Source organism: Rhodnius prolixus, unplaced genomic scaffold, assembly GCF_049639745.1.
Source record: "Rhodnius prolixus isolate KJV_2025 unplaced genomic scaffold, Rpr scaffold_2, whole genome shotgun sequence".
NCBI lineage: Eukaryota > Metazoa > Arthropoda > Insecta > Hemiptera > Reduviidae > Rhodnius > Rhodnius prolixus.
Window position 1 is genome coordinate 6661163 of NW_027411592.1, and position 20857 is coordinate 6682019.

The window sequence follows — 20857 nt, forward strand, 5'->3', positions numbered from 1 at the left end:
CTAATTTGAATTCTCTCAATCGGCCTCCTATTTGTGGTATGACTAACTAAGCACACTTTCTTACTCTAACAAATTGTGAATATCATGAGATAGATAAGTTTATCGGTTGTACGTTGATAACATTGGAGATAAACTTCAAAAAGGATTATTTTTTTCTTAAAATATAGAATACTAAGACATTTTTATTTACTGTTTTCCATGTCTCGCAAATAATTGACCTTGCTACTTAGTCATCTTACTAAATGGGATAACGTAACTCTTACTGGACAATTTTTATTTTAATCTTTTTTCTCTCTCCCTAATGCAAATGACGAAAATATCTACATATAATTAGAGAGAGGATAAACCCCAAAAGCATTATGTAATAAATAGAATTAATAGAGAGAGGTGGATGGGTAGATAACACTGATTAGTTCCTCTACTTACACGCACCAAGTTTTAGTCGAAGTAATATAACGTGTACCTATTGTGCATCTATATGTATCCACTGGAAAGTTTCTATAATTCCAAAAGTAATTCCAGAAAATTTAAATAGTTTAATTAATAACAAATAAAAGATTGTAGCCACAAGAAAGATAGTTTCACGAGCCCTGGACAGAAATTGTTCCCCTTCTCAGCGGCTTATAGGAAAGGAATCCCCTCGGGTCGATGAAAACCGCCGCGGTTGCCATGGAGACGCAACAGAGTTCTGACACCCTGACGGTGTGCTGGTCCCGGGCATTCCAACCGATGTATCGTGAGGACTATGCCGCAAGAATGATCGAGAAAGTAAACAAATAGCGAAAGTGACTTGTGGACAAAGCCGAATTTATTGAATCTTTGAAACAGATATGTGAAGCTATTATTGTTCATGCTACTAAAGAGACCCATATATTGTAGTACCAAAATTTTCGATCTTTTCTTCAAATTTAAATTTTTACTAATTTTATCTTCAAAAATAGGTACACTATAATACAAGGAATTCTAGCTGTTTACGACAGTGGCTCTAGAAACGAAATGTTTTAAAATGTATAATATACAAATTAAGAGAACAATAAATTTCAGTTAAGTTATTGTAATTAGGAAATGTTGGCTAGGAAGTTTTGAAAACTAACATAAATATGCAAATCTTGTTACAATGATTTCCATATTTAGAGGGATTGTTAGGTGAACGTTTTAATCGCAAATGATAGACTCCCTAACTAAGAATTAATGCAGTAAGCTTAGAAGGGAAATGGCTTGTAGAGAAACGTAAAATTAAGTTAAGAAAAGTACCTTGCTTTAATGGAAATCGTGAAGTGGGAATGAAATATCTTGCCGCATTATAAGACCATCTCATGCTAAGCGAACAACAGCCGCGTTAAAAGTTTGTACTTTTCTATAGTAACAGGCAAGATGAGGGTGTTTAAAGAAAAATGTTTAGATTCACCCCATCTCACTTCCTTCCTTCATTTACATTTACTGCAATCTTGCAGCATTTGCAAGAGAGTTGCAATAGAATTCGATTGTCGTCACAAGATATTTGATTTTTGATCAGTTCAATCTTATTTATTTTAAAAAGCTAGTTGAAGCACATAGACGATAGAATATGTGAAATTTGGCAGAGTAAATATTTTGGAGTTAAAATCAACTTAATGCGTGTAACCATAAGACTAATTAAATGTTAAGATTTATACTTCTTTAATCTCAAGAGAGCATGGACTTGCCGCAGGTGTCCAGCCAAAGAACATCAACATTGGTCTTATATTATGGCGGGCGATAAAGTGATCTCCTTTTGAAAACCTTAAGATCCAGTAAACTACTGTGAGTGTTGTCTATTCTAATGGAGCTACGTCAATTGCCAACAGTGCCCCAAGATCTGTCCGGATAGTTCTATTTTCTACAGCCACCTTAGTTCAAACTCTTGTTCTGGATCTAGTTTTTTCTTCACTAAACCTTAGAAGTAGTTTGTTTTTTGCTGGGAACAAAAATTTTCAACATAATTAGGCCTTCCGGATCTTGCCAGACTGTATAACTTAAGGTGGATTTTGCTATTAATTAATTTTGTTATTAATAGAAAAGTTGTCCATTTAACAAGAGACATTAATAAGTGTCCGCCCGTCACAGACCAAAAATCTGTATCTCCAAATTTTCCATCTAATCTGAAACTATCTGCATAACTCCTTAGACATTCATCAGGGATCAAATCACATAAGGGACATCGATAAGTGGCTAAATGTGCCTTTCTTCGCTCTTACAATCGCAAGGGAGTTGAAATCAAATATCAAATAAGTCTTGTGCTTCGGATTAGTTTGAATAAAAATTTCTCAAAGAATATGAATGAGCTTTTAAAGATTTAATTTATTTTTCTCTGTTTAAATTTAGCCTTTAATTTTTCCGGTGGAATAATCAAACATTTTAATCAGTTACAAAAACTGAATGAAAAAAACACATTCATGAATTTTTCATTTTTCCAACATAATAGGAATTATTCCTTTGAAGCTGACCACCTTCATTTTCATCCATCTTTCCTCACTTTTCATCCAAACGATAAGATAAAAAGTTATTTAAAAAAAACTTTAATAACAGTCTTTGTAATAAAGGAAAAGGCTAACGGCTTCATGAATTGTTAACTTGGACCCAAAGTTTTACAATTTAAATGAAGCTCCGTGAACAATGTCATCAAAATCCAACCCCCCACAACTTGATCGCCAACGCTCTCTTATTTTATTTTAGACCCGTGCATTCGTTAACGAAAACCTTTTTAACATTGTCTGCTCCTCGCCTATAATTTTCGCAGCTATTTAATTGCTGGAGATTTTTTTTCCTGCATTTCCTGTAAATGTTTGACAGTACCTTAGTGTGAGTACCTTGTAAGTGTGGTTATATTGAAGGAAAATACGTTTATTTATTTCGTTATGTACAATGTTCATTTGGTGCAACTAGTAAATTTGCCAAGAAAAGCTGTGACTTGAATTGGCTTGAGAGAAGCGACCATTGTCCACTTCCTTTCACAGGAGAGCTCTTTGTCAAGAAATGAGCAACTTTGAAAGTTATGAGTGTGATACTTTTGGTTTTGTTCAAACATTTTTCTCCGCTCGAGCTCCATAAACATCAATAGACCTCAAAAAATAGATTTCTGATAAAAGCTTAAAATAAAACGTCCGCACGTTTTTTTCTTCTTAATAGAGCCTTTTATTAGTAGACTAAGAGAAAATAAAAAAATTGAAGTCTACTCTCTCATTAGAAAAAAAAAACCATCGGACCACTTCCCACATTTCTTATTTGTTCTTTCTGGAAAAATGCTCCTGTTTCATTCGTTCGGATACCTCAAATAACAGTTGGAACTCCTTGGAAGGGTTTAGGTAATCTGTTGCCACGTTTTAAATTATAGGGACATTCACCAGACATTCTTTCATTGCTTTAATCATGAGTGATATCGTCATTCTATGAATAAAGGAAAGATTCTATAGGATCAGTATTAAGAATTTCAGCTATAATGATATATTTGGAGTATTGGATCCAATGAATAACATCAGTGAAAACAGATAAATAAATTATTTGCCACAGAACAATTCGTCATGATTGCAAAAAAATTAAAGTCTAAAATAAATGTCAAATAAAGAAGAATCTGCCCTCTGTAAAATTTTCAATATCTCCGGCCAAACGAGACATCACTGTAAGCCAACCTTCATTTTACGATGCAATTAAATCGTTTATTGACATTATTTTTTTTTCTTTTCTTTTTGTGATTGATGTTTAAATGCCTTAAGCAGAAAATAGTCAGTACAAGTATGAGTCACGTTTATGAGTGAATAAAACTATTTATTACTGTACTGTTTCCTGAACATTAAATTTTATGTAGATCGAAAAGTCTGTATTTAGTTTTACGATTTTAGTTTTGAAATAACTTCAAAGATAATTGGTTCAAACCATTTTAAACGAACTAAAAAGGTAAAAACTCTTTTAAGATAGTTAAAGATACAGTTCTTTTTTCCGACGCAAAAACGAGGTTGCTTTTGTTAAACTCTTGTGAGAATGAGATCGGAGGTAGCTTAGTAACTTGAAAATACTGTGCTATTGATCTATAGTTATTACCTTGCTTTAGAAACTTGTTGAACATTTTACGGATCAATCGGGTCCGATCATGGTCTAGTTCTTTTTGCTACGTCTTATGATAATAATCCGCTAACATTGCAACTGCATACACTAAAATAGAGTCATGTTTAAGTACATATTGCAGCTACTGTCATCTACTATAAGAGTTGTATAGCTTTAACAATTAGTTAGAAAAAGGAAGAACGTATTGACCAATCAGTTTAAAATTAATATGCAGTTAAAAAATGCATTTTTAGTTTTTTATTCTATAGTCTAATATAAGAATTCCAAGAAATATTATTAGCCACTCTTCCAGGAAAAGGCTAACTAGAGGCATAATTCTAAACTAGAAAGCAATGTTCAACAAAAATTGAAAATGGTACAACATTTGACTGCATTTGCTATTAGCCCGTATGCTTGACATAATTCCGAATACCAGCGTATTGCTCATATACAACGCATGTAATCTAAAATCACATTTATTGAACTGTTTCGCATTCAGCTAAGTAGCTGAATAGTAATTGTTACTTCATACTGCTAAGAATACTTACGGTATGAAACGAGAAATAGCGAAAAAAAAATCTCCGCTTTGTTTCCGATTACGTTATTAATATGACAGCAATTGCTAGATTAGATAATTGGCATCATGCCAAGTTTAAATTTAATTTTACAAACTCCTTTACATGGAATGCAAAAAGTGAAAATGATTATGCAGTTTTTTAGAGAAAGTCATGACACAAAATTTAAATAAAATCGCATTCAAAATCAGATAGTACTTACAGAAATAAACAAAACGATCCCACCACAAAGATACATACTTAATGCGTTTAAGTTATCAGCAGACAAAATTTTGGAAAATTAAACTACAAAGGTTACAAGATCATAGAAGAAATGTGGCCCTTTTTGCTAGACAACAACTGAAATTAGTTCTGAGAAAACTTAAGTCATCTAAAATTATGCCTAAAATAGATGAAAAGGATGAAGCGATTTTCAATGATTAGAAAAATTATTTTGAGAGAACTGAATTTTCTTCATCCTTGTATAAGAAGAAACCTTCTAATACGAAAAAAGGTTAGATTACTTGATAATGCTAGCTTGTGGGGAAAATGCAATACGGAATGGGTAAAATTAAAACAAAAAATTAATTCGTGATAAGCAAAGCGTAAAGATCCTTTATTTTGAATATTGTTTATTTTAATTCATTCAAAGCTAAATAATGTATGCGAAAATTGACCTAAAAAAGAAATTCGATGATTCAGTTCACTTTCGTTTGCAAAAACTAGAATTTGTTGAAAACACTCTTAACTATGTACGTCATTTATTATGAACAGTCGCCGGATCCTCTTCTATCTCTGTTTTTAATCGAGATTAGTTATATTTTTCGTTAAAATTATCTGCAAGACATACAACTGGGAAAACCGTGATTATTCAACTAACAGTAATGTTTAGTGTTTTAATTTCTAAACACCCCTTACTCTTTGTATCACTACTATATTACTCTTTTTACAAAAAAATAGAAACAATTTGAGTTTGGAAAATAAAGAAAAAACATATTTTTATACTTCTTTTAATTTGGTCTGATAAATAAATTGGAGAACGAAACCGCAGGACAGGGAAAGCTGAAGGAAGTTCTGGGTGGAGGCCAAGGCTCAGTTCGGGCTGTAGCGCCGGATATGTATTTAAATGAAGAGAATTTATATTTAATTTCATTTAAGTTGGTAAAGTGTTACAAAAATTATCGCTTTTAGAATGGATACCTTCGGAATGTACAATTTTCATAATTCTAGTGATTATGAAGATGACTGAGATATTGTAGAAAATTATCTTCATTTAGTTAATATCAATTTAGTATGTAACAATATTTTTGTTCATAAACGTGTGTCGGTTCGCAGATCGAGGCGGTCTTCAGGGTCTGCAGGAAGCACAACACCACAGCCAAGAATTTTAACACCAGGAGGTATGTATATTCTATTAGAACGTGTCACATAATTGCTCCGAATTTCCGAACTTATATCTCTCGTTATTAAAATTATATCTAAATTTAATGAAAGAAGCAATTTAAACGACAATGATGATTATTTTTAATACATTTTTAAGTTTGATTTCAAAAAATAAGATAATTTATATCAATGTTGCTGGTTTGATTGCATATTTGTAAAGTTTTTTAATAAGTAAACTGCGTGCCAAAAAAAAAACACGACCCGAATTCGTATTACAGAACAAGGTGAATGAGTTCCCCGTTGGATTATCCACAGATAGTTGGCCTTTTTTGACAATGGAGACCGTTGCCTTTGAAGACATGATTGGGCAGTCTTCGTCTTAACCGATAGAAGTGAAGAACAAAAAACGCTAATCCACATAATTTTTTGTAAGGACGCTCTTTGAATAAAGTAGTTTGATCCAATACACTTGATTGTACCTAACTAAATTGCAAACCATAAATTCACTCTTGAACCAACTATTTCTACGTTGATTACTTTTCCAAGTAAGTTAATGCCAAGACATGTACTAAATGCCTTCCTCTGATCAGGACCTCCCAAATCAGATCCAAACTGAAGATCGGAACGAGATACGTTCTTCTTGCGTACTACAAGCTTCCCATTTCCAAATCGGTACCTTCGAGAAACGCTGTTTCTTTGTACTCTGGCCTAATCGTAGATTATAACCATTATTCTTTTGAATAAAACTTTCACAAAAACTTAACTTGTTTATTTGCAAGTATGACCTTCATACTATTAATTACTTCAATAATTGAGGTAATTTTGAAATCAATTACTACTATCTTTATTTAAGTAAGAAAATGAAAGTAACATCCTCATTACTTTAATTCGTTTGGTTGGTACAACTTTTTTTTTTTGTCACGTTGCCTAGGTATATTACGAACATTTTCTGTTAGTTAAATATGCATTAAAATCCGCAAAATTAATTAAACAGACCACCAACTCATATGTCCACGTGTAAGCAGACAGTGTGCCATAATTAAGAACAGCTCCGTCCGATTGCATTTCAGACGAAGCATACATGAAACTATCACTGGAGACTATGGAAGAATTAGATTGGTGTTTAGATCAGCTGGAAACTATACAAACACATCGTAGTGTGTCTGACATGGCCTCTCTCAAGGTGAGTAACTCTTTGCCAGTGTGTTAAAATGAATTCTTACTATAGAATAATAATATTGTCTATTACTCAACTAGTCATAACAATGACTAGGCAATGGCGCATCGAAAAGCGCAATACTGCTGCAGAGACGTGGGCATTTTGCTGTGCGCATTGTAAAGTGTAAGTCTCTAAACGTTTATTCGACTTTTTCGTTACAGCGCCACCGCTTTCCACCCATTACAAGTCAACTTTAAAATTAAGTAATCGTACAAAGAAAACTACTCGCCAGATCAAGTTGACTGTTGACACACGTTTTTATGATTCGTTACCATGCGAAATTTCATTGGTAGCAGCGCCATCTCAGAGCATGACCTGTAAACTTTCACTATGCTTTGGCAGAACAAGTAGAGGTGGAAGAAAACAAATATCTTTGTACACCTGCATCGACAGAAGCACTGCCTAGAAGCTTTGCGTATAAACGAATTGTGCCAGAGTAAGCCATGCTTTGTTCAACTGGGTGCCAGTGCTTATCAAAGAATGTAGTCAGCTATTGTACAATGTATGATGATTGATAGAGTGCTGAAGACAAGTAGGACAATACTCTACAACACTTAATCAATCATGCCCTTGAAGGAGCAAAATCTCATATACCATTGTGTTCTTTTATATAATGAGTCACAGTATCTTGAATGCCAGTACTATAGACAATATCTCGTGGATTTAGCCAATTTGGGTAAACAACAGATCCTGCAAACTGTACTCCTCCCAGAACAGAAATTACATTGTTCTTCTTCTAGTATTTTAGTTTTATCTCTCTTCTACCTCAAGAAAATATGAAAGAATTAGTTATGAAGCCAAATTCTCGGCGACCTAAAACATACGAGGTATGGCTATTAAATTAACGAGACTGGTGCTGCTACAGAAGAACTATGTATGCGCCAAATCCTAACGACCGACAGCTGTTAAGCGTAAAGCCTTCTCTTTCGATTGCAGCGTCTCACGTGCTTGTAGAGAAATCTGTCTGACCGGAGCCGTCGTTTGTGTAAGAGGTGTTAGTTTCGTTTTGCCGAAAACATGATACTACACATGTAGTATAGCAAAGAATTATCGTGAAATTTCACATGAAACTTGGTAAAACCGCTACTGAAACTTATCTTTTATTAAAAGAAGATTATGGCGATGAATGTTAATCACGTGGGCGAGTTTTTGAGTGGTTCAAGCGTTTCCAAGATGGCTGAGAGACGTCGAAGATGATGACCGCTCAGGTCGCCCTTCCACGTCCAAAACGGATGAAAATATCGATTATAATTAATCAACATTACTACCGTGAGGTGCTTGCTCATCTCCGTGAAAGAGTAAGGGAAAAACGACCCGATTTGTGAAAGAACAAGTCATGGGTTCTCCATCAAGACAACGCGCCTGCTCACACTGCATTGTCTCTCAAGACATTTCTAGCCAAGTACAACATCCCAGATTTAGGCCATCCGCCTTTTTCGCCTGACCTGGCCCCATGTGACTTTTATCTGTTCCCTAAAGTCAAATCTGCATTAAGAGGAACACGATTTCAGTCCGTTGAAGCTGTGAAAGAAAAAGCGGCACGCGTCATGCAGGAGCTGAAAGAAAAAGACTTCCAGCACTGTTTCGAACAATGGTAAATTCGCATGGTGCGTTGTAGGGATAGGGGAGGGATGTATATTGAAGGTGATAGTAACTAAATATGTATAAATTTAAAATAAAATGTTTTATAGCAATAGTCTGGTTATTTAATAGCCACACCTCGTATTTGGAGGGTCCATGGATGTTTGCGTATGAAAGAATGCAGCTGACGTGCAAGATATGTGTAGCCATATTGCATATTGCAAGATGTCCTAAACACTAATAGCTTCGCACACAACAGCTGCCCGTAATTTTTGTGTGTGCTTGGTGTAGGTGCTTTAAAATTCTTTGCAACTGAACAATAGTACTGATGAAAAATTGATCTCCAGGGTGAATATGGTTATATATATAAATGGTTTATATATTGGAAACGAAAAATCTGATTTATAAAATTTAAGAGGCAGTAAAACTAAAATAATGGAATAGAGAGAGAACTGCAATAAAGTGAAGTGAGCTGTGCATTGCCCTTCCAGCAGTCACTCGCGAATGTAGGTGGCTATTAGAGGGTTTGCAAAGGTCTGGAAAATTCCCGTTATGGGTTAAGCTCGCCCCTTTTTAGAACGTGACTCTCAGTTGCCAAGCACTCAATGTGGAAAAGTGCCGATGAGAAGTGAACAGAACTCGATGTGAACCCAGGATGAAGAAGGGCTGGCTTCAGTAATTGATAGGGGTAACTGGCATAAATGCTATTCGAAATCCGACAGAAACAATAAAACCTTGATGATAAGTTACTGTATCTTAAATAGTTTATCACAATCAAGAAATTGAACGCTATTTATGAGAGTCCAGAAAACACAATTAAAAATAAGACTTTAATAATGAAAACAACTCTTTGTTTGTAGGAATATATATATATATATATATATATATATATATATATATATATACTTCATTAGCCTTTTTCTTCTGTCTCATCTTCGACTCTGTAACTGTTTTATAACAGAACTTAAGACTTCCATTTTGTTAAAATTAATAAATTCAGACTTGATAAACTTGTTTTTAAGAACATCATTAAAAATCTCGGTCTGCTAACAACGTTATATTTCTCCAGTAAAACAACAATTTATATCTTCTCTTGTTATTAAGGAAAAAAAGAAGCAGAGATGAGTGTTTTCATTATTATTTCTTTAAAAAAAAAGGTAAATATTTTCTTACCAAACCACTTTGTAATAAATTAGTCAAAACAAACGTTTGTCTTCTTTTTTTTTAACTATATATTTTTTTACTCAAATAATACCTTCAATTTTATTTGTCCTATTTTACCTTGTTGTAAACACGACTTTATTACTCGAAAAGAAAAAGGCGTTTTTAAAATAATTCAATATAACTTTTGATTAAGAAATAAAAATAAATAGAATTTTAAAATATAAAAACCAGCAGCGGCAGCGCGTTTTTTGGGAATTTAATTTGCTTCGTCGTTTCTCCTCAAGACATCAGAGCTTTGTATGTAAGTACAAATCTTCGGTATTTGTAAATTTAATTAGAAACTATTAATTTTTCGAAATTATAGCGAGATTTTTTTTTAGTTCAATAATTAATTTAAAATTATTAGAAAAATCAAGAAAACAAAATTAAAAATAGGACCGCTATTAAAAGCAGAATTTTATTTTACTTGTGTTTGTGTTTACTGAATAATATTCCATACACATCAGCGTATCATATTTGTATTATTGAATGACATTTGCCAGAAACCTACTTCTTATCTTTCTCAAGTTTTCTGCCTTCTCTCTGCAGAAATAAAATTCTATATGTTTATCGTTACATCCTGTGTTTTCTTTCAGATGAAATGAATACATCCTAATTGTAGTTATTCAAAAAGTTATCTGAATCAGTTTACATTTTCAACTTGTGGAATGCTGTGAAAATTCAATTTTAATTGGGTTTTTTGTGTAATGCGTTAAACTGCAAAACCGCTTCAAATCACGCCAAATGCACAGAATTTTCTCGAATAATAAATATTGTGGTTATTGGTATATAGTTTTTTCGATATATAATTTAGACCAGTAAATTTAAAAATAAAATATGAAAAATTGTCTTTAGCATTTTAATTGATTTTCTTCTGCTGTAATTCTTAATTGATAGGATTAAAATTAAAAAATTTCAGAGCAAGTTTTCTTGGCGTGCGTCATTTTTCCATCGTTATGAATTTACTGGATTTCCTGAAAAATTATTAACTCAACCTGTTCTAATCTTCTTCAAAATATTCTGAGAGCGACATTGTTCAACGATATTCAACTTCTATCAAATTTCCTAAATAATAAAACTTAATAGATGCGAGAAAGTGCAGTCTATACGGAAAAGAGTGGTAATAAACATTGTTTCGAAAAGATCTGATTTTTTTTAAATAAATAAAAGCATTATTTATCATTACCAAATAACTAAATAGGAATCTAATGTTAAAATCGCTTTGAAACTAAAATAGAATATTCAGCTTTATTGAATAAAACAGTTGTAGTGGCTTCTTCAACCTAAAGCACTCAACTATAACTGCACTCAGTAGACTGCAGAGTTCACTTAAAGTTGCTCTGTTATTGATTGAGATGTTTTTTCTGGCCCAAGGGGGGAAAAAAATTATACTTCAATACTTACCTTGTGCTCAGCCATCCAGATACAGAATCATTTAGTTTAAAACGTCTTAAGATCAATTCGATTCTTAGGAGGTTAAACATTTCACTTCCACTGCATACCAAATTAAATCCAATTAAATTCTCTCCTGCGTCTGCAGCCACGAAGCTTCGCGACCTCGAAAAGAGCTCGTAGGCTCATTGCATACATCCCTATTAAGGGTTACATTTTCCTCTAAAGTGTCTTGTAAGTGTAAATTCAGTATCTTTGTAAAGTTCCAAACTTAGGAAAAATGTGAACTACCGGTACGTTAACTCTTTTTCTGAATAGATTTTTAGTTTTTAGCCATTTCGTTTAAGTTTTTTGAACTTATAAATTTAAAGTTCTACGAAAATAATATTTATTAAATTATTTTTGGAAAAGTCGTAAGATTTTTCGAGTCAGATTCTTTTATATTGCTAAACGTGATTGTCTATTCAAAAAATTCAATGCCGAAATGGCTAATAGAGTAGTAGGACTATTGTTATATAATGTCTACAGGGTAAAACAATAGTCTGGGACTAATTTGTTGCCTTCATTACCAAGCATACTCTCAGTTTTGTGACAAGTGTGTGTTGAATGTTGGGACAGTGCCTGAATATCTGGTACGTACAGAGAATTGTAATTGAATATTAACGCATGGTACAATAATTAATGGGACAAACAATTGGACGTGATGAGATCTCTGTAGACACATAACTATGATACAATTAGTGAGAGAAGGCGACAGGCCTTTGTTTTAATTGTAATTAATGACAAACTGCCATCACTTAGTTTAGATGCAAACAAATACGTTGTAACGCGTTTAATAATTTAGTATGAGGCGCAAAAAGTTTTCCATAGTCTGTTACTTTGTCCAAAAACCTTGAGTCTACCGCCTAACGGCTATTACTCCCTATTATTAAACATGTCTCCCAGTGTACTCGTTGCTAAGGGTGCCTTTTCGACTGCCAATGAACCATCATACATTACCATCGATGTCCAACTTATTGTCGAAGGTTGTCAGGGTAATCTTTGTACGATTGTAGCTTTCTTAGAGTTTGCACTTCTCAATTAGAACGGCTGGGTTTAAGTACAACTTGCCCATTGCGATAGTCGGTATGCAGGAAATGTCTTCCCTATAGCAAGATAACACTTTTTGTAGGTTACTCCTAGATCGACTTTGATTCTTCATAAAAATTAGAATTCTACAACGACTTGCAACTCTGTGATCTTTAACTTTTTCTATTTTATAATTTCAATAAGAGCTTCTCCATAAAGCTAATAAGTTTGCGAAATTCAAGCGCTTCCCTCCCTTATGGGTACAAATATTCTTCCTCTCAAACTTCTTGTTTTCAGCCTGGACAAGTTTACTCGCCTATTGTACCAACAGGAATTAGCAATATTCGGGCATTTGGCGCTTCGGGAAGGTTATGCTGTGCACGTGATATACTTTATTCTACCCTATTAAAAGACAAAAACAAAACAAACAAATTATTTGACGTTAATATCTGCATTGAAATTTGAGAATTAAAAATAGTTTCCTTTGAAATTGATTATCAGAACAAAGCCAATAACAAAAAAATGTTCACACCTGTATACGTAAAGCGTGGAAGAAATTTTAAACAACTTGGGAAGTTAGGAATACTCGTCTTGAATTATTAGATATACTCGTATCTATTTATAAACATACAACTATATTTCCCACTGATTGGTCCAGTGAGGATGTTATGATGAGTTTTCAAATTAAATAAGGAGCGTACTCCATCAAAAAAATTTAGTCCTTCAATAGCTGCGTTTCAGATGAATTTCACTAATCTACCATAAACCTCCTCCAGCTGCTAGAAGAGCAGAATAGTTCACAGAAGGTGCCGAAGGATTTTTAAGCTCCAGCGAAGCGCTGAGTTTCCGTTAATGGGCCATAATGTTGGCATTATGAGAGACTAATGAGAAACTTCATTTATTGGCATAGTTAGGCCGATCTCGAAATCAAATAAAGACCTTAAAATGAGGTTCCTTGGAAATAAAATTGTCGAAGTTTTCACAAACGACAATAAATGCAAAACTAAAGTTAATGTAATAGTGCAAATTTTTAACTTTTTTGTTTCATCTGTTAACAGTTTAAAAGAATGTTGAACAAAGAGCTGAGTCATTTCTCTGAATCCAGCAAATCAGGCAACCAAATTTCCGAATACATCTGTTCTACATTTTTAGGTAAGTACTATTGTATTCATACCATTCATAGATAGATAAATATTTGCTGAGGGCAACCAAAAGATAAGTGGTTTCCTATTCTGCACGACCTATTTTCTTGGGAAGTAGCATTTTCACTTAGTGCACATAAAAATGCAAATAAATGTTAAATGGATGTTATAGATGAGCCTTAGATTGATCTGCCATCAGCAACAACCTAACAACCCTTCAAACGAACTAATTTTTCTGGACAAGTTTTCCCGACTATAAATATAAAATTTTACAAAAACCAAATTGGCTGAAACTTACTACAGAATGCAGAGTTTTTTGTGCTTTTAATTTTTTTGATTATTAAGACCATTCGAAACTCACTCATTCAATTTCCAAAATCAATTTATTCGTACCGAAAGTATCAAAAACACAATTTGTATTTCCACAGTATTTCCATGTACAGGAGAAAGTAAAAAATTGGTAATCTTTCTTCTAATTCAATATGGCAATTCAACCAATACAGAATAATAAATATACACGATTCGTAAAGAAATCGGATATCCGTTTCCCACAAATTTGCATAGATTTATATTTATTTTAAACTTCGTTCTCATCTTAAAAAAATGAAGACTCTTGTCCGTTGAAAGGTGAACGCTACTTTTCTCGTAATGTACATTAAAAAGAAGAAGCAGTCAGCCTCTGTGGAAATTAGATTCCCTTTCCCTCGGGAACCAGCGTACCTCCCACATTCTCTTCTTTTCCTACACCTAATCGGATTTTCTTACTGCTGAACCAACTTTATCATTTCCCTTTATAGTCTCTTACCGTCACTTCTCGTCGCGTTCATAGTAGATTTGCATGTTAAATCCAATAAAAAGTACACACCGTTATCAAAGCCAAGTTTTTGCTTTAATTAATGAAAGTTTAATATAATTTTTTTTAAAGAGGAAACACCAATATGGACCTTTGCTAAAAATACAACATCGCAAGCGTCATTGTTACTTTTCTAACTTATAGCACATTTCGTGATTTGTGCACCATTACCCTGATCAAGAAATAATCTCTGACTTTGGCTCCGTATCTTTATTTTTACATAAACGTACTGAAATATATCCTACTTTGGTTGCGGATCATCATGTTCAGTTACATAAATTTAAAACAACCTATCAACCTAAAATAAAGATAGGTGATATGTGCAGTGACTTGCTTCAGAGTGATCTGGTTGTCTTCAAAAGTATCTAGGCCCCAAGTGCAGACACTGTTATCAACTGCATATAGTTTTTGCGGACTACTTCCACAAATGAAGCAAATTCTCAATAAAATGTATTAACCTTACACACTTTCCATACCTTCAAAGAGAAAGAAGTGAACTATGGTTCATTTGGAATATACGTGTCACGATGTGTACTTACATGGATGGCATGGAATAGAATTAAATTTAAACATAGGGTATCAGACAAATAAAAAAATAAATAAATATAGAATGAGATATATGGAAATAAAATGTTATCAATGTATTTAAGTAAGTTTATTTTTGTACGTAATAACTGGCATTGAGGTTGTGGTAAAAATGTGGAGATCGAGAAAGGCTAAAAGTTCTGGAAAAGAGATAGCAAGAAGCTTTACGTCTAAAATCTAACTTTTAGAAAATGTTAGGAAATCTCATTACCAGTATATTATTATTAGTAATTAAAAGTGAGTAAAATTCAATGTTTTTTGTTACATATTTTTAATTTTTATTTATGAATATAATTTTGGAGAGTTACACCAGCGCAGCAACACTATCAGTAACAATTACAATATTGTCTCTACAATACACTCACTAGCTGAGTTACCCAGCGGTTACACTCTAAGTCTCTCTAAAATTAACTGCTCTCTTAGGAATTGTTCAAAATTTGAAAAAATAAAATAAAATAATTACAATAAACCATTAAAAAACTAAAGTAAACTATTTTTTTTTACCAAAAATTCTTAGATACAGGAAAATGTAATTACTTTAATTTGGGATAGATAGTCGTGAGTGAGAATTTGTTCTAGATTTTTGTCAAAATGACCCATTTAGTTTCACCAAAATTGGTTTAACAGGCCACTGTGATTACAAACATTTATCGAAACAATTACTTATACGGGCTTTCTGGGAGAGATATGAGGGTGAAGAGTGGTGTATGTTGTGAGCTAAGAAGTAGTAGCCCTCGAATGTACTCACGTCAATTCTAAGCCCTTTCCTAATCACCCTGTTTACATAGATTGTGGATATTGATAACTAAACTTTGATCATAGGTGCGGTAAAGAAGAAAGAAGTTTACCTTTTTTAAAAAAATCTGCTAGCACATACGAAATATAATACATTTACCTAAACAAAATATATATATTTTTTATTTGTATTTAATTTTTGTGTGTGTGTTTTTTGCAGATAAACAGCAGGAATTAGATCTTCCCTCATTGCGGGTAGAAGATGAAAGATCACCGCCTCTTCCTGGGCCGCCGACCATGGCTGGGCGCCGTAAAGAGCGCGGCAGAGTGGCAGCCATGTCGCAGATACAAGGCGTGAAAAGATCCTTAACGCACACCAATAGTTTTACTGGGGAAACTTTACCAAAATATGGCATCCATACACCGCATGAGGAACAGCTAGCCAAGGTACGCTCAAATCTCCTTGGATCTTAAGTCTATTCCTTCTTACATTTCCAGTTAAGATCATAAACTTCTTAGTGTCAATGTAAGCCACAAGCATTCCTAAGATACTGTTTGAGAAGTGTCCAAGGGTAGCATTATGCTGACGAATGCTCTTCTTTTAAAATTTAAAAAAATTGTATAAAGTAATTCCTATTTTTTGTCATTTTTTTTGGCATGTTCCGTCGTATAGCTGAGGTATAAGAACGGTGGACTATCGCTTGAACTTATGGATATCTCTCTTTACTGGTGGAGTACATTGACAATTGTATTTGTATTTGTTGCAAAGAACGCAATCTCTAAGCAATTCAACAAATATCTGTGTGTCCTAATTTTTAACTTATTTCAATCCAAATGTAAGTAAACGTGGGTTAGCTACATCCTCCCAGCGTAGTGAGGACGTCGGGGCAAATTACTTTCCGTTCGAAGCGTGTAGACAGTTATTGAGCCAAGGAAGAATTAGCGTGATGTGAGAGCTTTTTCAGCATTCGTAGATGCGACTGATAGAAACAGATAATTTAGTAGAAATGCACGCCGGATGCATTATCAACCGTCGTGTTTTCTTTAGGGATACTATTTTAAACTTGAGGGAGTATTTGGTTAGAAGTAATACTCCATAACTAATAGGTGGATTGCGGATTAATGTAAATAGTTTTAAATTTAATTAGTGTTCTCTATTAATGTTAAGGTTTTTATTCGCCAACGCGAGCACCATTGAATAAATTAAATAGAGTTACATATTTTGGAAGGTGATCAGGGGGTGAAGGTAGTATTGCGTTGTCGTCAGCGTAAGTGAATATTATTGTTGCTGGATGGGCAAGGATGTCTGTTTTAAAAAGGAATAGGATGTTGCCTTGCGGGTCGCCATCTGGGTTCAACTAGTATGACTGAGAATTCAATGTCGCATTTCCGTTGAAGTAGGGTCGAACTGGTACCGGCCGCAGAATAATTCTTTGATGATTTTTTTTTTTGGAGAACTTCTGAAACATTAGCATTTTCAGAATGTAGAAAAAAAACCTCCTATAATCGGCCTCCTCCCTAGCATCAGCTTATTTAAGATATGCGGCTCCTAGTTATTTAAGTTGTTGTACCTTTCTCCAATCATAGTTCCTGCATTTTTATAATCAGATTTGTTTTGTTTTCCGGTCATGCGAAACGTCTTTTGGATATTAATTCTTAAATCGAATTTTTCCGAAACTATAATTATTGTGCTAACTCCTCAAATCACCCTCCTATTCAAGTTGCTCTAGGCGTTGCCGAAATACTCCGATTGTCAGTATAGGCCTAGTTTGCATCAATCAATATAGATGATCGCTTACTGGTACCTGCCATTTTCAAGGCGGTCTCTTTGCCGAACTCGTCACTCACAGAAAACTCTTTGAGGAACAAACATCCGTTAGGGCTCTCATCCAGGCTTCCCGACGCATCACCTTACTTAATGCCTTAGGTTTTGTAGTAACCTTAAAAATGGTTTTCAGTAACTCCTTGCGTTTCATGCTCCCGTTAGCTTTGGTAAAGTCTTCAAATATTTAATGCGGTCTAAGTCATTCTCATAACCTTTATCTACTACGACTTGCCACTAGTTCTATTTGTGCAGCGACTTTACTGAAAATATCATTTCTTTTTTCAGCAGATTGTAGACAAATAGAAACAATGTTCACTTGACTAAGAAACAAAACATTATTTATATGTATTTGAAAACAAATTTCTGTTCTTAAATTGACCCATTTTTCGTTTTTTGGTTGGGGAATGAATTCAATTAATTTTTTTTTTGTTTTTTCTAAATGTTACAGACATTACAAGAAATTGATAAATGGGGAATTGATATATTTAGAATAGCAGAACTTTCTGTTAATAAACCTTTGACAGTCGTAGCATACACTGCATTTCAGGTAAATAATTAATTTAAGAATTACAGTCTGATAGTATCACATGTAAAAAATAAAAGAAAATAAAACAATTAATTTCAAAATAATAGTAATTCATGATAGTAAAAGTAAATAATATTAATTCAAAAACCATTCTAAAAGTATAATTAAATGAATAAGGTCCAGAATTAAGTACTTAACTTTTGAGTACTTCTGGAAAGTTAATAAATGTCAAACTGAGCATATTAATTATACAATTCTTGTTACTTATTATGAACTTGTTGTTCTAGAGCCGAGATCTGTTGAAAACATTTATGATACCAGCAAAAACATTGGTCTCATTTATGTTGACACTTGAGGAGCACTATGTGAAGGACAACCCCTTCCACAACAGCACGCATGCAGCCGATGTCACTCAGTCCACGCATGTGCTCCTTAACACGCCTGCGTTAGAGGTAAATAAACGATAGCTGTGAGAAAGTAATTCTGCGATACCGAAAAAAGTTGTTAAAAATAACTTTTATTGTTGCTTTACTGGAATTCTTCATCAGGAGCTTCTTTTGAGTTTAAAGGGCAGTTAAGCGAATACTTAGTAAACTACAGTACACTAACTAATAGGATCTTTAAACAATAAAGAGCTTCTGAAAAGAGACTTTCTTTGGCCATTGACGAACAGAGTTCGTCTCATGATTTAAGGCCTTACAAATCACGAACCAGTTCAAATTATGTAAACCTTCAGAATTGACTTTTATTTACTGCAGTAAAGTAACACAATTCCAACTGGGACAAATTTTCTTATAATTGATTTTTAAACATTCAAATTTATAAGCCTCATTGATACTTAGTTTGGGTTCAAAGAAAACTTAATATATTTCTGCAAATTTGAGTCCAAATAAAAAGAAAATTTCAGTTAACAGTTCTCGGAAATTTTGTTAAAATGACTCATCTAAAATAATCAATCTTCTACTGAAGCAAAACACTCAGAATGCTGAACCCAACTGTTTACAAGAACACCTCTGACCTCTACTGGCAAATGTCTGCTTAGTTTGGATACTCTCTGATGAAACAAATACAGACTGCTAAAATAACACAAGGCTCAGAAAACTCATTTCACATTTTCATAACTCTACTAATTGATCTTTCCATCCCATCCTCTAAGTAGATGTTAAGCACTTCCTGTAAGAAGGATTGGAGGTTTAAGAAGACTGTCCCAGACTTGAACATTCACTTCATTATTTATAATGAATAAAGCTATAAGTGAACTGGTACCTGTTTAATTTGTAAATGAATCTATAAATTAATTCTCAAATCTTTTCATTGTTTAAAAAGATTATTTAAACAGTTTATTTACCTTATTTATTTTCAGAGCGTGTTCACTCCATTAGAAATAATGGCAGCTATGTTCGCCGCAACAATTCATGATGTAGACCATCCTGGGCTTACAAACCAATACCTTGTCAACTCCAGTACGTAAGAAATTATATTCAAATATTAAAAATAATAAAACTCTGCCTACTAATTTATAAATATCTAGTGATGGTCTTTTGCAATACATCTTGATCTTGAAAACGATTATACAAAACCTCCTAATCCAGGAATATTTCCCAAGGAAATCCTAGAATTTGGGATTTTAATGGGAGAATCTTTTCCTCTCGCAAACACCACCGGAAAATACCAAAGTTTCTAAAACTTCCTCTGAACTATAATATTGCATTAAGGAAATTTAATCTTTATTAATTTGTGTAATCAACTATACGTTTACTCAGCAAAATATAGGACTTTTTCCTTTTTTTCTAATGAGTTTCAACGATAGCCTTCCTATCTATAGCCTTTTGGTATCTATTACCAAAAGCAACCAATTGACGGAAACCATCTTGTCATTTTTATTTATTTCGTAACTTCCGAATATTTTACAGCTTATTACAGTGTAATAAGCCTGTAAGGGAGCAGAGAATGTGCCTTTATGGAAAATTCAGCCAGGGCTGAACTACAGAAGCAAAAAACAGCAATGAAATTCTCTCTGCTTCAGAAAATTACTAAAAATAAAAATACGAAGTACCAAATAATTATTTTATATTATAGTGTCTAATAGGATTACATTATATTAGCATATATTTATGTTTAAGTTTTAGTAAGAATGAATATTAGTCAGATTTATTTATTTCTTTGTTTAATATAGGCTCTGAACTTGCATTGATGTATAATGATGAGTCAGTCTTAGAAAATCATCATCTGGCAGTGGCTTTCAAATTATTGCAGAATGAAGGCTGTGACATCTTTGCCAATTTAAATAGAAAACAAAGACAGACGCTTAGGAAAATGACTATTGACATGGTCAGTGTATCCATAATATTATTTTTTATTATTACTTTTAAGAAATAAACTTATAAAGAAAAATACAGCAAGTTAAAATATATTTCTTTCAGATTTACTTCAAACCATGCTAAAATTGTTTTTCTTTTCTAAGCTGTAATATTTCTGTAACAGTAAAAATTAATAATAATAAAAGGGATTTTATTTTTTTGAAAAAAAACAGGTGCTGTCCACGGACATGTCCAAACATATGAGTCTGCTTGCTGATCTGAAGACTATGGTAGAAACTAAGAAAGTAGCCGGTTCAGGTGTTCTACTTCTAGATAATTACACCGATAGAATACAGGTTTCGTTTTCATTTCTTTTTTTTTAGGCTACATTCATAGAGATTATATATAAATAGATTGTATATACATATAAAC

General features: G+C 33.3%; 1 protein-coding gene across 16 annotated transcripts in view; it reads left to right on the top strand.

The window, feature by feature from the left end:
- Positions 1-20857, top strand: part of dnc (phosphodiesterase dunce) — a 423485-nt gene that overhangs the window by 396277 nt on the left and 6351 nt on the right. For 13 of the 16 annotated variants that reach the window (XM_074117428.1, XM_074117438.1, XM_074117433.1 and 10 more), the window contains 9 exons: positions 5949-6013; positions 7046-7179; positions 13518-13611; positions 15995-16221; positions 18048-18146; positions 18413-18577; positions 19489-19588; positions 20302-20456; positions 20659-20781. In XM_074117428.1, coding sequence (XP_073973529.1) covers positions 5949-6013; positions 7046-7179; positions 13518-13611; positions 15995-16221; positions 18048-18146; positions 18413-18577; positions 19489-19588; positions 20302-20456; positions 20659-20781 — 1162 coding nt within the window. The remainder of the gene's footprint in view (positions 1-5948; positions 6014-7045; positions 7180-13517; positions 13612-15994; positions 16222-18047; positions 18147-18412; positions 18578-19488; positions 19589-20301; positions 20457-20658; positions 20782-20857) is intronic. The other 3 variants (XM_074117425.1, XM_074117427.1, XM_074117440.1) reach the window with 1 other exon arrangement.